The following is a 16,655-nucleotide window of genomic DNA, read 5'->3' on the forward strand; positions in this document are numbered from 1 at the left end:
CCTCGCCGTCGCCGGGGATAATTTCATCACAGCGCTCTTTGTGCCGGTTTAGTTTAATACAAGCCGCCTCTTTGTGTGTGTGTGTGTGTGTGTGTGTGTTTGTGTTTGTTCAGCATATGTGTGTTATTATATCGGGCATTAGCTTATTTTCCCTCTTTGGTTATTTTTGCGGCGTGGCTTTGAGATGATCATCCTCCCTCAGGCCTCAGATAGCAGCAGCTGCAACACACACACACACACACACACACACACACACACACCCAAGGGAGTCTGTTGATGTAACTCACCCTCTTTCTTTTGCTTGTAACTTTCAGTTTTATTATTATTGATGTAGATCATTTTCTAATAATTTTTTAGACATTTCTCCACAGTGCCACTCCAGTTTCGGGTGCCCTTCCTTGAAGAGCATATTGATATTTATTTGAACTCAAAAATAAGTATCAAAGTATTAAAAATGGTGTTATTACACTTTGCCTTAGCTGGTAAACTAACCTTAGTGCGCAGCAGTAGAGGAGCACTTGAACCGTTCGGTCAGTAATGTGTTTGCCTGCTAAAAGGTTTCAACGCGTTTAGCTTGGCGCTTGTTTTGCGCGTCCTCAAACGAGGCATTAAGACCCGCGGTGTAAATGCAGCCTAGGGATGGGCAAGGGGGGTTGTAAAAGATTGCCTCCTCCCGCGTGAAGCTCTAGGCATTTCCTGTCCCTGTGGGTCTGGGCAACATCTGTTCCCGGGACTAATAGAATCACTGCGCTCCGTCTGACGGACACACACACACGCTAATTGGTGGCGTACTCCTCCAGGAGGGCCACTCGAAAACTAGCAAAGCTTTTTGATTGCAGTTACTATAGATAGGCCTCTGCCATCCGCCCACTCACCCACTCACGGTGCTCCGACTGAACCCCATTACGTCCATTAGCACATCTGCATCTGAGAGAGACGGAGGCAGACTCTGATGACACAGCCGTCCCACGCGGGAACGCACAGTGCGTGTGTGGCAGACACCGGCTGTGATGGAGCGGTAAATCGCAAACAGAACAACAGGTCTGGAAGCAGAGCCAAAAGGTGCACATCGTCTCTGCTGAGCGCTCTGCACGTGCTCAGTGTGCACAGGACGGTCCACTAATTAATCAGAGCGCACAACAGGCTTTGATGATTAGACTCAGGAATGATTAGGAACAAACGCGGCCCGAGAAGGTTGAGAAGCTGCAGATGATGAGGAAAGTTTTTACGAGCAGAATATTTGGCTTGAATGCATTTCTGCCTGTCATTTGTAAATACATTTTTTAGTATACATTTTAAAGAAACAACCCATTTTGAGATGCTACTGCAGAAGTAGAAATCTATGCACAGGCAGCCATACGTACATGTACACACAAGGCAGACGGAGCACATTGTATTTGCCCTGATGACACATACAGAATCACAAGACGCAAATGGATGCTGTGATACGTAGAATATGTTCAGTGTGAAGGAAGTATTGCTGCACTCTTCATACTGGTTGACGCTGAGAAGTCTCTTTGCTGCGTTTTTGCAAAATAAAACCAGCTGTTGACCTACTTTGTGAACCCTATACGCTGTTTCCAACAGCCATCTGCCTCAGCGACACACACACACACACACACTTATTAGTGCGGTTAGCCAGGTGGTGCTCTCCAGGACGTCTTCGGTCTGTTTTCTCCAGCTGTTGCCAGGTGCTGTCAGGGTAAAGGTTGTGTACATCAGTTTTATGTGCGGTCTTTAGGGATCGAAATCAGAATCCGTACACTTTAAAACGTCTGGATAATTGCAGCAACAGGATGAATAAAGCATATTGTCCACGCGTCCAGCGGCCTGCCTCTCTTAAGCGTTGTCTGATAAATGAGGAGCAGCTTCCATGAGCTTGTGATGCTGATGAGACTCCTCTGCCCTCGTGTGGTCACTTGTAGGAACTGCAGCTGTGGTGCACAAATGAAACTCACCTCTCCACACATGGATGGCATCTTCGCCTTAGTCTTTGTTGTATTTCCGAGAGACGACAAAGACGTGGGGGTTTCTTGGCCTCCTGTGATATTTATTTTAGGATGATTGTGATGTCTCATGTTAGAGCGTCCCTGTGACGTTATGGCACAGTGACACCTGGTGGCCAAACACCTGTACTGACCTGTTGTAACAAAGCTCTACAGCTGGATGCCCAGACTTGTCCGTCATCAATTGCCTGCAAAGAAGTCAGCAAAAATAATTAAAACCTCTCTTTCTTTCTTTCTCTTTCAGAAGGAGCTGAGCCTTCCCAGAAGAGGCAGTTTGTAAGTACCCATCATGCCCTCTGTCTTCGGTGCAGTGAGGGCCCGCCCTGTCTGCATTGTTTGTTTTTCCACAGGTGTCCGCTGGAGAGTGAAATGCAATGAACCACACACACGGATGCATTCTGCCTGGTGTGCTACAGGGTGTGAACTTTTGAATACCAGCAGAGGAGAGCCTGTTAACATTTAGTAATCTTCCATGTTGACTTTTAGTATCTGTCCTATTCTAGTATGTGTTTGTCTGCACATACTAGCTTGGCTTCAAAATCTCTTACATGGCCTTTAAATGTCACTGAGATAGTTTGTGTTCATTTTGTCATAGCTATCAAGTTATACAGAGCTTCCAGTAAAGGGGTTAGAGGACAAAGTTTTAAAAGGCACGGAGTCCAGGTGTGTGTGTGTGTGTGTGTGTATGCCAGAACAGCTGAGCATCCCACTGTGTGTAGATGCAGACCTATTTATATCAGGGTGTGCGTGCGTTCGTGCACAGGCTCTTGCGCCAGGCAGCTAATTTACCGTCTTGCTCGAAAAGTTCTTGATGTTTGAAAACTTGCTTCTAGAGGACTATTGAGTTATAATCCTGTCTTCATAGTGTCATCATCGTAAGTCACCCTGGAGTTCCGCTGTTCCCCCAAACTGTAGAAACGGCACAAGCACAGCGGGTCTGTAGAGTTTCACGCCACATTTCTGTGCGCTTTAGCTGTCAACGTTCCCCCGCATCCTCGAGGACCTGGAAGACAGAAATACGGCGAGAAACAACATTCTCCCATTTCCTTTAGTCTGCCCGTGCGCACCGAAACGTATAACACAGCCACGTGAAATGCTTAAATCAGGAGAATGTTAACGTTCACTAATAGTCGTTCATGGCCATGTAACATGGCATCACACGCCTGTTGCTTTCCAAGCGACTTGTTACAAAAGGTCAAATGGGTTTGCAGAGACCTGTGAACACACCGTTACAAACGCCCACTCTAGTGAAGACGAATGCATGAACACGTTTTCCTAAATCCTTTTGAGACAAAAGTCCTTGAATCCTTGATGTATTCTTCACCGGATAATAGGCTGAATTTGTTAGTCTTAATATGGCTGTTCTGATTGAGGTCTGCATCCAGCCTTGATTTCTGCCTGTTGCTTTTTGACATCAGCGGTTGAAGCTGAGCGCTGGCTTTCAATCGTTCGTCCTCGACCCCAAAAAGAATTCCTCTGGTTTTATCGTTTTTAAATTGAAGAAAATTCTTGCACATACAGGTGTTTATTTGTTCAATGCATTCATCCAACCCTCATATGAGCTTATAGTCCCCTGGTGATGCGATAGATATTTAGATAGAAGTATATTTTATTTGTGTGAGGCAGCAGCAGGTTGGTTACATAGTAAACATAAACGCATTCAAAATGCTCATTATATACACAATGCAATAAGATAAGAGCAAAAGATATTCAATTAAATCTTAAGAAATTCAATAGAAAAAGTGCACAAAATACCAGTATCTATAGCATATTTTGTAAAATAAGAGTAAAATAGAAATATGTACAGTGGAGTGGAAAATGTATTTCGATAAAACAACAGTGCACTGGTTATTGGGAATGGTTCAATAACTTTAATCATCTGTGGCAGGTTTTACGTTCAGCACTTGCACAATCACTCTAAATCTTCTAATCTAAGGTATTAATGATATAAACCATGGAAGTATACACTATTTCTTGTCGCTATAGTCCTGAATAAAAAACACTTTTATCTCTCACGCGTCTATGAGAGCTGATTCCTGTCTTTGCCATGGCCAAACAAACATTTTAACCTTTTTTTCATGTCTTTGCTCTTTTTACATTTCTGCCCGAGTAGAGCACATTTCAGTCACGCGACAGGACGTTCTCGTCCCCATGACTAAGTTGGGAGCGGGTGCTTCAAACTATCGCTGTCACATCGAGGGCTCACCAAGGACTTTACAAGGATACAGAAGTTGCTTGTGAGCCGCCGGGTCCTCTCCTAATTCAATTTATCTCCTTAAACTCAGTTGAACGAATGTATTAGATCAATTGTTTCTCTGCATAGCTTTCAGTAAGGTCATGAGCACAGTCTCAGTAAGGGGGTCATTTCTCATTCTCACACACTCACAGGTCCTTGTTGGTGTGCACTGGCATTCTCGTCTCCTGTGGCTGCCCTTCAGTCAGTGATCACTCCACATTAACTGTGTGTGTGTGTGTGTGTGTGTGTGTGTGTGTGTGTTTGTAACTTTACGCCAGTCAGAGCTGTTCTTGATCCAGTCCATTGTTTACGAATTAGCAATCTGGCGTGTGAGCTGCATTTAGCCCCCCGCGGGTCGGCGGTGTCCCCGAGCTTCTCAGAAACCGGAGCAGGGACACCGAGTGGACAGCTGGTCTGATCGTATCGGGACAGCAGAGGAAGAGCCAATTCCCTTGTATGGTTTTAAGGTATGGTCATCAGGACAAATGCCTGAACTGGAACAGGATTAAAGACCGAATAAGTTGGTCAACTTTGGTTTAGTTTTCTTGCTGCCAGAGGAATCATTCCAGGACATTTTGAAGTGCAGAACTCATAATATTAACTAGAGCATGAAACAAATGTATTATAAGCCAAGAAAGTCCTCAGATTTGAAAAAATAACTTAAAAATGTAATTTTAAAAGTAATATATCAAATAAGCTTTACTTTAAGTCATTAAATGGCAATAAAATAAGTTAAAAAGAGTAAATAAAAGAAGTAATTTCATCAGTACCATTTTATACATGAACCTCAACCATTGAGTTCTCTTTTATCAAAAATAACCCTTTAGACAATAACAACTAAATAATGAGAATAAAGCAGTACGTCACAGTCTTCCCTCCTGCCTCTACACTCTCGCCTCCCACTCTCATACCCCCCCCCCCCCCCCCGTCCCTCTCACTGCTGTGTGTTGAGCACTCAGTCAGTCCTGTCGTCTCACAGCCGACAGGCTCATCACAGCGATCACACCAGCTGACACTTCCGGGAAGCGAGAGGGATTAAATGGGCAGACTTTACCCAGGGAAGGCACTCTGATCCCGGGTCCAAGCAGCTGCGTGCGTCGCTATGAGTCCGGTGGCTCGGTGGTCAAAAACTGAGGGGCCGCTAACAAGACGGGACCAGTTCCCTGCATCAGCTGACATGATGGAGCGGCTCAGAGCTTAACGTTCTCCGAGACTTTGTTTGGATCCTCTTTTATTCACGAAGAGGAACGGAGGCTTTGTAGAGTCCAGAGTTTTCCTACTGTGCGTTGTGTGGACGCCGCTCCACAGGCCCTGTGTGCTTTTGAAACGGCCTCCGAGTTTGTGACCCGGCAAGCCCGAGCTTGCTGGTGAGGGAACGCTCTACCCTAGATACCTCACATAGCTGCGTGTGTGCGTCTGTCTGGAGATAAGAGCAGGTGCTGACGTAGCACGCCGCGGTCACTCCTTTGTATCTAAAGCTCTGATGTCGGGGTCTTGGAGGACTGACTGTGGTCCGGTCTTTGGTTGAGCGTGGAGCAGGAAGAGGACTGTGCAGGATGCGTTTGACCGACGGATGAGCTCATGCAGTCCGCTGGATTATCACAGATTACAGTTGAGCCTGCTGTCCCGGGACACCAGATGAAGAGGAGGAAGGAGAGAGCGGGAGCCCCACGCCTCCACCTCCAGTAAGAGACGTGTGTGTCAGAGAGAGAGAGAGAGAGAATGCAGCCGGCTGTGTATCTTTTTACCTTTTCCCTTTGCCCTACATCCAAGACTAAAACTCTCAACCCGTGTTCTAACATTCTTACCATAATCACATGATCACAACATGCTGATGTTTATCGGGTGTACTCTTAATGTATCGTAGTTTAGCTTTAGTTGTCAATGCCTGCTGAATATAAAAACTGAGCAAGAATATTCTGGAAAAAGAGAAACGGTAACGGAATACAGGCCTGGCAGGCAGACGTTGTTTTTGTGGCTTAGTCCCAGTTCGGCTTACAGGCAGAATACAGAACATGCATAGTGTACATACACGCCAAGCCGGTGGAAACGGAAACACAAGTAGGCATCAGAGTGAGATACCAGCAGGAAGTCCATCAGCTCAACACACTTCAGTGTCAAACACAAGTGTCAAGCTATTCATATTTAATAAGAACCATTTGACCATAATAGCAACCACTCAAATAAGTGTATTGCATCATAAAGTTGAAGTTCCATTCATGTCATTTCCCCTGTTGTTGATTTCAGTACAGATCTCCTCCCTAGTTGTGCGTTTAAAATGCGTGCTAAAATAATGTCATTCAAAGTGCATCTCAATGCTTCAATCAACTTCCCTTTCTTTGAATAATCACAAACACCACCAATGTGCTCCGGTTAAAGCCGAGGACAAACCCGGACCGGTGTGCAGCCCGTGTGCATCGATGTGGTCCTGGTTCGTGATTCTGATCTCATTTGTATATTTGGAATCCTGTGCAAATGGTCTCCGTATGACCTCGGCTCTGAAGAACCGGACCTTTTAAACCCGGTCGATCTGCGCTCCAACAATATCTGACATCGGCCCTGTTTTTCCACTCGTGTGCCAGATGGCTCCACTTACTACTGGGATCTAACATTTCATTATGAAATAGTCTTTCATTTTGCTGCACGTGATGGCCGTGCTGAAACTGGACTGAGCACCACAGATGGCTCTGCATTACGGAGGGCGGTGGGGGGCACTGCACATACTGAAATGTGTGTGTAGCCCTTGACTTCCCAGCAGGTGGTCTCACCCATTCTGTCCCGATGGGCAACGGAGACCACCGCCTGCCATAAGGTCCTCGTGCCCCGGCAGACTTGTGCCAACTGCCGTCTGAACCGCAGAGCGGTGTTTCGGTCATTTCAGGGTAGACTTAAAAGCTTTCACTTTGGTTTGAGATTCTTAAACTGGTCTGTGCATCATCCTGCAACACTAAACACTAAGTCTTTGTGTGACTTACGTCTCGTGGGCTGCGCTCTCTGCCGCGTCCAGAACTTTCTGGGCAGCCGTTTCCGACTGCGATAAGTCAATTCGCGGGGCTTGCTGCCCGCTGCGAGGGGGACGTGTGGAGGCGGGCAGAGACGGTACGGATCAGTGGCTGGAGCTTGGCACGAGCCTCACACACTGCATGCTCAAGCAGTGTGACCTGAATTTGCTCGAGACACCGTCGAGCCAAGCTTTTCCCCCAAAAAACGGTCGCTAAACTGCTTCTGCAGGCGTGCCTGAGGCGTCCTAAGAGCAGAACTTCTTTTTTGAATCGTGTGAGGAATGGCCTACTCGTCTCTGTTTCATCCCATTGTGAACTGACTGACTTTACGAGTGCGTCGTCTTCTTTTCTAAAACCTTATTTGGTCCGGTGTGAGCGGCTGCTTTTCTGTTTAATGTAAGCAAACATAACATAGTTTTCAGCTTTTTGTAGTCCTTTGACTTCATGCTCCTTTTTGTCTGCTGCTCAGCAAGCACGGACTCACTTTAGACATTTCTTTTGTCTCTGTTGCAGAGACAAAAGAAACGGTTCATTATTTTAGATGCAGCCATCCAAATCATTTTATTCAAAGCCCAAAAAGTGACATGTAAAGCTAAGGGTTCTTTTCCCAAAAAAGAATGCACCGTACATAAGGTGGCAAGGTGCAGAAGAGCAGAAGTAGAGTGGGAAAACAGATGTTTGAGAACAGATTGATGTCTCCTCACAACAAACGCGCACACTCACACACACACGGCCAAGCAGTCCTCTTCACACATCCCTCCTCAGCTCGGCTCACTTCCTCCTCTCTTCATCCTTTCTTCCACTCCTCCCCTCCCTCCTCTGTTGGCAGAATCTGGTCGCCGACTCAGCTGCGTTGCCACGGCAACAGCAGCCTCCTCCAGCACCTGCTGTCCCCCACTTCCTTTCATCCCTCAGTCGCTCAGCCCCCCGTCGTCACCCTCTGCCCCTTGTCCTCCTCCTCCTCTCCCTCCCTCTGTTCGTCTGACGGCCCCCTGTCGGCCCCTGTCCACCAGCGAGGAAACCCCTTCCTCTGGAGGTAAGAGACGTGCCGTGTCTCCTCATAACACACCTGTTTGCTCCTGAGCGTGTGCGTGTTGTCTTCTGTTTGCCCACACTGTCGTCTTCCAAGGAACATTCTGCTCGTCTTGCAACTTGTCTTTGCAAGTGTTTTTTTTGTTTTGTTTTTCACTCACCGTTGTCCATCAGTTCAACGTACTGAGGAGCCCCAGAAGGGAGCGTGCACAGGCGACCTGTTTAGTTCCGTTATAAAAAAAAATCATCATGGCCGGTGTGGAAGCGGTCAATAAAACCATTGTGCAGAATCACCTGTTCGCTCTCCCTGTTGCCGGATATTGAATGTTTCATTTGAGATAAGTCAGGAGGTCAAACTAGATATCTTAAATAAACGTTGCAGTTGTTTTCAGCTTGGTAGTCAGAACCTTATAACGGCTTGCAAGAAGAGTATGAGGGGTTAGGAGATAATTTAAAAAAAGGATATAGTAAAAACAGTGTGTCGCCTTCTGCCCAAATGCAGGGAAAAGTTCCTGAGCTTCTGATAACAGTTTCATCGTGCAAAGGTACCGTTTCCATGAACATAAGGAGCTGCTTGCGTTCATAGGAAGGTTACTGGCACTCAAGTGTGTAAATCACTGGTTGAATCAGACGATTCAGTATAGTGACGGGCATTCTGTCACTGAGGAGGCCGGTCAGAGCTCTAAAACAAAAAAATAGAGGTGTGAGACGACGAAAAAGCATCAGGGAGGGAGGGAGGGAGGGAGGGAAGGGGGGCGGATCCGGTGGGGAGAGAGAATCAGAGAAAAGAGAAGTGATGAAGGGGAGCAGATAGACACACCGGCAGCTCTCGCGCACACTCCCTCTCTCTCCGGTGTGACGGGTGCTGCTCTGCGTCTGCTCGGTGTCAGAGCGATGGTCGCCGCGTCGGCGTGAGCATGTCTGACTCTTTCTGGACGGTGCTCTCTAATTTCTCCCTGCCTGAGAGAAGCATGCTGCGGCGCTCCAAGAGGTACACGCTTCATTTTTTCACTCCCTCCGTTTCATTTATTAGTTCTCATGTTTTTCTTCTCTGGTAGCCTGCGTCTCGTCTCCCTTCCGACTCCTCGCTTCATTTTGGCATCTTGATGAGTTTTCTTTTTTCATTTCCTGCCTCCATCCTCTCTTCCTCCTCCTCTTCCTCTTTGCAGGTCTGAGGCAGGTGTTGCTCCTATCTGAAGGTCGGCTAACTAAATCTTTGACGGCTAAACAGGGCGCTCTGTCTGACTGTGTGTGTTTGAGTACGCTGGAATGTATCCCAGAACAGCAATGTGTGTTTGTGTGTTCTCGTTTATTACATTTTCTTCATCTGCGTTTAGTTTGGAACATGAGTCGACATTTCCGCATGAGACCACATGTCGTCATTTCTTGTTTCTCTTTTTTTGCTGTCGTTCCCTCAGCTGACCCCTCTTCCTCCTCTCTTCTTCCTCTCCTCTGTCAGTCGAAGCCAGAGGCAAAGGCTTCTCCAGCAGCAAAGAGAACCAGATACAGCTGTATACTTATCACTTTGAAGCAGCAATTGTCTTCCTCCTCCCTTTAATAACAGGGGTACACACACACACACACACACTGACAGATTTCTTCTTCTCTGCTCTTTGTCATCGCCTCCTGTTGTGTTCATTTGTCCCGGCAGTGTTGGAAGAGAACGGGGTTGTGAAGGAAGTCCTACGTAGCAACAGTTTTTGGTTCGCAGTAGTCTGGTGTCGACGGCTCGCAATGAGCTGTAATCATGTCTCCCTCACACAGAAAAAGGGTGACCTGAGGGGTTTGAGGACGTTGGCATCTTCTGTTAACATCAGTTGTCATATTCGGTTCAAAATGAGCTGTTATTATTTCTGTTTTGTGACCTTGTCTGGACAGATGTCAGACATGCAGGTCACACATCTGTCTATGGCCTCTCTTTAATGCAAGGAATTTAAATATTTGCATCTTTATGCCATTGACTTTTAGACAGCATGCTGTTAAAGACAAGGTCATTATGTCTGCACCATGTTTTTTTTTCTTCTAATTTGATGCTTTACAACATAATACGCTTTACCAACCAGGCTTCCTGCTTTCTGTCCTCATGTGTTTAGTTTAAATGTTGAGCATCTTAATGGAATAACCTGTGGTTGCACAGAGCTCTCAAATCCTTAAAAAAGTGGTGGGTTCGACTTCCGGTTGCAGATAGAGACGCAGCATTATATGCAGTCATTTTGAGAATTAAAGGATTAAGAAACAAAGTTAACTCCTCTGCAGATGAAGAAGCGGTTTCTGGTCTCAAAAAAAGTCCAAAGATATATATATATATATATATATATATATATATATATATATAGCTGATATTTATCTTTGCCGGAGACTTTGAATATCTGCATGGCCCCTTTAGTCTATATGCAATTTTTAAAAAGCTACTGCTTTAAAGCAAAAACGTTAGAAGATCTTAGAGCTTTTGGTTTTTGATATTTTTGCTACACTTCTCCATTTGTACCAAGCCAGGGTTTGATGGGTCTTCATTGACTTATTTAGAAAATAATAGCAAATATAACAACCAAACACACACCTTCACACACGCAAAGTGCGGTCCGTCGCATTGATTTCCTGTGGTGGCCGTAACTGTCACAACGACGTTATTGAGTCGACTGTGGGAAATTAGTTTAGCTGTAGATCTTATCCACCTGTGTGTCAGGCGGTTTAGTTTAACGCCCACGCCGCTGTTTGCTCATCGCTAGTTTCCACTATCTCCCCCGTCATCCCGGTCACATCACTGTGTGTCTTGTGAGTTTCACAATAACAAAGTTGTTACATCCTGAGCCTGTATGCAGTCGCTCACATCGAGGGTAACGTAGCAGCGAGTACACGCGTGCAAACACCTTTATAAACGTTCCTGTTCACGAGCGCAGAAGAAAATGGTGTTTGTCGTCAGCCGCAGCGGTGACGGCAAACATCAGTGGCGCAGTACTTTTGCCTCCCCAGGAGTCAGACTGTGCTGTTGCTGACCGTCCGCCTGCTGCCCCGCTCACTTCCTGTGAATCGTTAAATCACGGTGGGATTTAATGCTACGCGGGTGACAGGAAATGAGATAAACTGAGTTCTAACTTATCTGGCGAGAGCGAGGTGCTTTCCCGCGCCGCGAGCAAGCGTTTGTAGCTTTACCGCTCGCTGTTGCAAAAACCTCCCGTCAGCGTCCTTGACGGGCCTCCACGGCCAAGATGGCTAAGATACACCTGAAAATGGCCGCCGCTGTGACCATCCTGCTACATTTGATTTGAATGGGGATTTCCGTTCCATACTCCTATTTCTATGGAAACCTTTAAAGATCTCTGCACTGCACACTGATAACACGCTGTATCTTGCTTGTGTAATACAGCCGCTCAGCTGCTTTTATCGTCTGTTCAACGAGAAATGGCTCAGTCCGCAGCACGTTCTCGAGCATCAAATCAACATTTTTACATTTCTGTTCATGCGCGGATTAAAGAAGCGAGGTACTGCGTGTTAATCAGTGAGCTTTAGAGGTGTTAGCGGCTGTATTTTAAAGCCATTCCAGACGTGAATTTAATATCGACCTCCTTATCTCATCCTGGAGAGAAAGCAAATGAGTGCGTTTGCCATGATGTTGGACTACTCCTTCGTATGGCTGACCGCTCAGAGACAGCATTTAGTGCCCCTGCGGCTCCTACAGTAGGGGGAAGCATAAGCACTTATAGAATGCTCACGCCTACTTGGGTTACATACCGTGACCAAATTTTAATAGCGGCCTCGGCCATAAAAGCTGCCTCACCCAGAGAAAGTAATGAAACCGAACAGCTGCACTCACTGTACTTTTACCTGACAGGCTGCCGCTTTGACAGCGACGAGAAGCACTCAAAAGCCCACTTCATACACACACAGACATGATGCTTTCGGTCAGTTCTGCATAATGGAAACATGTTTTTCAGCAGGGAGCCAAAACTGCCGGCAGGAGAATAAAGAATCGGAGAAGCACAGTTTTCTGTGTAAAACTGGGCCGCAGCAGCTACAATCGTATATACAAGCCAAACACAAATACACAGCCTTAATACAATGTGAATGTTTGTACAAGTCAACCAATAGCTGGTCGGTGGGGTGGTCTTTCTCTGCATCGCCCACCAGACACCAAGTCAGGTGTTCAAAGCAGGATTCTCTTCAGCGTACTCAAAACATCCGCCCCCTTTTTAACAGTCACCGGCCCGGTCTCCTGCTTGTCGTTATATCACTCACGCCACAGGCCTGTTCGCCGTCTCGACCTGGCTCACATGTAGATGCGTACTCATGGGTCAGCCACTGGGCTTTGTCCACCGGGCGGTGCACGCGGTAATAAATGAACCCACTAACCAAGCAGCGCTTTAGTCCCAGTGTGGCTCGCAGTGTGCCGTCTGCGTTCCTCCCCGGTCCACAGCTGCTTTTTCAGGTCTTCCTTTTGCGTAACCTAAGTTCTTATCTGCCTCGTCTGCACGCTATGTGCTGTTGCTCTGTATGCAGGGTGGCTGATATCCATCAGTCCAACCATCCGTCACCATCAGTTTAAAATTCTAAATATCTAAACAACTTACTTGTTGCAGGTGGGAAAGTTTCGTTGAATGAAATGAAATGAAATAAAGGCAGTGTCCCAGTTCTTTAATTCCAATTAATTTATATTGTAGAGAGTCTTGAAGGCAGTAAACAGCAGGTCGGGTTTAGACAGGCAAACATTAATTTAAAATTCCACAGGGAAGCATAAAGTTCAGCATATATGGAGATTATTATTTTAATATCAATCCCCATATATTATCAATAACAATAATACTTTGATTTACATTAATGTGGATCTCTTCTTTTGAGAAAATGTCTTCATCAACAAACTTATGAAGTACCAGATGTGCACAGTGCCATCACACTTTCCAGAAAATCGAGAGAGATAAATAAAACTATTGTGTTGAATTCCCTGAACAAGCATTACTGAATATCCAACATGGCAGTTCATCCTTCATACTTGTTTGTGTACACCACACGCAACGCTAAAATTGCCGATGCTACACATCTCAACAGATGGCCAATACACAAACACACAGCAGGCCATATATACATCACGTGCTGTAATGATGTGCAGTAATGTTTGTGAATTACCATAGACAACATGCACACATGTCAGGGTACACTTGCCCGCCCCTAACCCTCGCCTTCATCCTAGACCCTATTCTAATGCCAGAAAGATCTTTAAACTTAAGGCTTTAAAGTCAAACTGGTCCCCACAAATACACGGCATATAAGAAGCCACAGACCACAAAGGTGAAGGGCTCCGTTGCGCTGATCATTTGAGTGTAGCGAAGGTTTCATCCCTAATCGCTTCACGTGTCTTTTGATCATCCCGGCAGGTTTTGCCTGTAAGAAACACGACACCACACAACTACATCATTACAGCCAGCAGATGTGAAGTGCCAATTAACACCCAACGCACATACTGTGAGTGTGCCAACACCTGCCGGCAATGCAAGCGCCTCGTGAAGTGTTCATCCATTCCCTTACTTTGGAAAACCACGCAGTACAACCTGAAGGAAAGAGTTGAACCCATTGCACAAGTTTAGAAATTGGGTTTGAAATCTTGATTGTTGAACTTGAACAATGGTTTACAAATAGATGAAGAAAGTAAACCAAAATACTCAAATATGTAAACAGCAGAGGACCCAGAGTAGAACCTTTGGGAACACGTTTTTCATCCAGTGACAAGGTCACTTGTTGGTTTGAAGATGTGACCGTTTTATACTTTGATAAAAAACAACTTTTTAACTTTCATCCTCCTCTGTCACTTTAGTACTGTGTTGCTAATCTAATCTACACCTTTTTTACTGGAGTGCTGCCCCCCCCCCCCACCCCCCCCCTCCCAACACTTTGTAGTTACTCCCCCTGTTTGGGAACCACTAAACTACAGAGTAAAAATACCAAGTGGGATTTATTCTATGAGCTCAACCTGAGGTTGTGTTGTGAGAATCTCCTCTTTTCCTACACCCTCATTCAGTCTGGGGACACTTAAAGTAGTGCAAATTAAGAGGAGATTCTTTCTCCAAGCATTTTTTGTACAGCAGCTTGTGCGCGCACACACACACACACACACACACACAGATTTACACTTACACAACAAAGACAGTCATCTCAGCTTGAAGGGGAGCGAAAGTCTAACAATTGCACTGCGTGATCGACCTCTTAATGACCGTGCAGCTGTGAGCTGGGGACGCCGGTTCAACATCTATTAAAACACTGCAGTGGAACAAAAGACGAGTGAATGTGTTATCAAATTTACATTGCTGACCCAAACAAAACACAATGTATTGTCTAAACTAATAAACTAAACATACCTTATATTATTTCCATTTTATTAAACTCTAGTATAGCTCTGGAACATACTACGAAATGGGTATGAGTCAAAAACGTTTGTTAATTTGTTTGCAAAAATGAAGCTGCACAGATTAAAATGATATGTTCATGCTTGAATAACTGCTCACATTATATACAAAGTATTAAATGACTGTTGCCATGGTGTTGTGTACATGCGTCGTGCATCATAGAGCTGGCGGTGTTCACTGTGAATCACGTTATAATGTTTTTGTTTAAAGGGATCAGTAGTTTTACTATTCCTCTGTATGTAGCTAACAGCATATTTGTATTGGTATGTCACCTAAATGCGCCCGGTGCAGATATCTGTGTGGTTCATTGCAAGCCAAGCTACTGAGAACTGTTTCAGTTGTCATGCATATAACATCGTTGACTTTATTGATTCCAAATTTGTACATGGATGAATTCCCTGAACTGAGTCTTGTCTTTTTGTTTTTTCGTCCCCAGCTGTCGCACGAGCAACAGGAAGAGCCTGATTGTGACGTCCAGCACCTCTCCCACACTGCCTCGACCACACTCGCCTCTTCATGGACACACAGGTAACACACACTGTTCCCAACTGTGGTCAGAAAGCAACATGTTTGGTAGCTTAAACTGATTTATCTAACCGATGCACCCGCTTCAGGCCAACTAGCCAATTCTATGTTTATCCTCTGGGGGCCACAAATACCTACAGGGCTCACAGAAACAGTAAAGGGACCATCATCAGTAGAAGGTTTAGTAGTCGTACCTGTTCCCGCTGTATTTGTTCTTCATAGCGTATCGTACAGCAGGCGAGTCGTATTGTTTACCATCGCACACACCAACAAAGAGCAATGAACGGCTCATCACAGCACGTCGAGGAAATTCATTCCATGGACTGATGCACAGCTCCGCCTGCTTGTTTAAAAGAAATCCCTCATTGTTGGGTGTATTCTGAGTGTCTTGCAATCGACGATGCCGCACGAGATCATGACCTCAAGCTCTGCCCTTCTTCATTAAAACGTCACATTTACAACACAAATCTCTAAATCAAACCCCCCACGTGACCGGCGAGACAGAGAGAGAATATTTATTAATGGTGACTGAATGAAAATGGATTGGTGACGGGGACTGAATGGGAGGAGAGAGGGACTGCAGGATAGATATTACAAATTAATAGATGGCAAAATATTGACAATCATATCTGACTCTGGCGAGTGAGGGACAGACAGCTCTTCATTAAATGTGTGTTTGTCCCCAGCTGAAAGGCATTTCGCACACATCTCATTTCCTGCGTGTATAATGGAACTTGCCATGTCAGTCACAGCGCACGCACACACATTTTGTTTGAATAACTGCTTTTGATAAACAACACCTTGACCTGAATCAATACAATTCAATAGTAAGCGATCCAATGTAATACATTCAAAGAGAAAGAATCAATCCGTCTGATCCACTTTTAAGAAAGGCCTTTACTTTGAAAGTCCCATGGCATGTCACCCTGATTGTAATCATTCATAGAGGTTGAATTGAGTGGTTAAGGGGAAACATCCCTTGGTCCATTTAATTCAGAGACCACTTGCTGTTCATGCTCTGTACGCTATCCATGGAGAAAATCTATGTTTGAGGCTAACAAGGGACTTTAAGATGCAGGTGACTTGAAGAAGAAAGCTGACTGAGAAGCTCAAAGCATTTGGGAGCCATACAAAAGGAGTCCACAAAAAATAGGACTCACCATAAAATCATTTCAAACTGTTTACATATTGAATTACCTGTAAACGGGCTATATTGTAATATATTTCAATATATTCCGAGTCCATCTTTCGCTCCATTCTTCCATCTCTTTTTTCTCTTTCTCCATCCTGCCACGAATGTGCTGTGGCTGCTGTGTTGCCGTGGTAACGCTCCCACATCTTGCGGCCCGCCTCACGCTCCCGTCTTTTTGTGTCCCAGACACTGCAGAAGAAGTAAACACCGCTAATTAAATACCAGTAATTCATCTTGTGACTTTCCTTTTAACGGCATGTTGAAACT

At 45.4% G+C, this 16,655-nt stretch overlaps 1 protein-coding gene across 16 annotated transcripts in view; it reads left to right on the top strand.

The window, feature by feature from the left end:
* The window catches only part of mast2 (microtubule associated serine/threonine kinase 2), a 117,564-nt gene that overhangs the window by 66,271 nt on the left and 34,638 nt on the right, over nucleotides 1-16,655 (top strand). For 6 of the 16 annotated variants that reach the window (XM_078107907.1, XM_078107908.1, XM_078107909.1 and 3 more), the window contains 3 exons: nucleotides 2,251-2,282; nucleotides 8,074-8,280; nucleotides 15,108-15,199. In XM_078107907.1, the coding sequence (XP_077964033.1) occupies nucleotides 2,251-2,282; nucleotides 8,074-8,280; nucleotides 15,108-15,199 (331 nt within the window). Of the gene's footprint in view, nucleotides 1-2,250; nucleotides 2,283-5,203; nucleotides 5,928-8,073; nucleotides 8,281-9,068; nucleotides 9,268-15,107; nucleotides 15,200-16,655 lie in introns of those variants that run through there. The other 10 variants (XM_040184310.2, XM_078107912.1, XM_078107922.1 and 7 more) reach the window with 4 other exon arrangements.

The sequence above is a fragment of the Gasterosteus aculeatus genome, chromosome 8, assembly GCF_964276395.1.
Source record: "Gasterosteus aculeatus chromosome 8, fGasAcu3.hap1.1, whole genome shotgun sequence".
NCBI classification, from domain to species: domain Eukaryota; kingdom Metazoa; phylum Chordata; class Actinopteri; order Perciformes; family Gasterosteidae; genus Gasterosteus; species Gasterosteus aculeatus.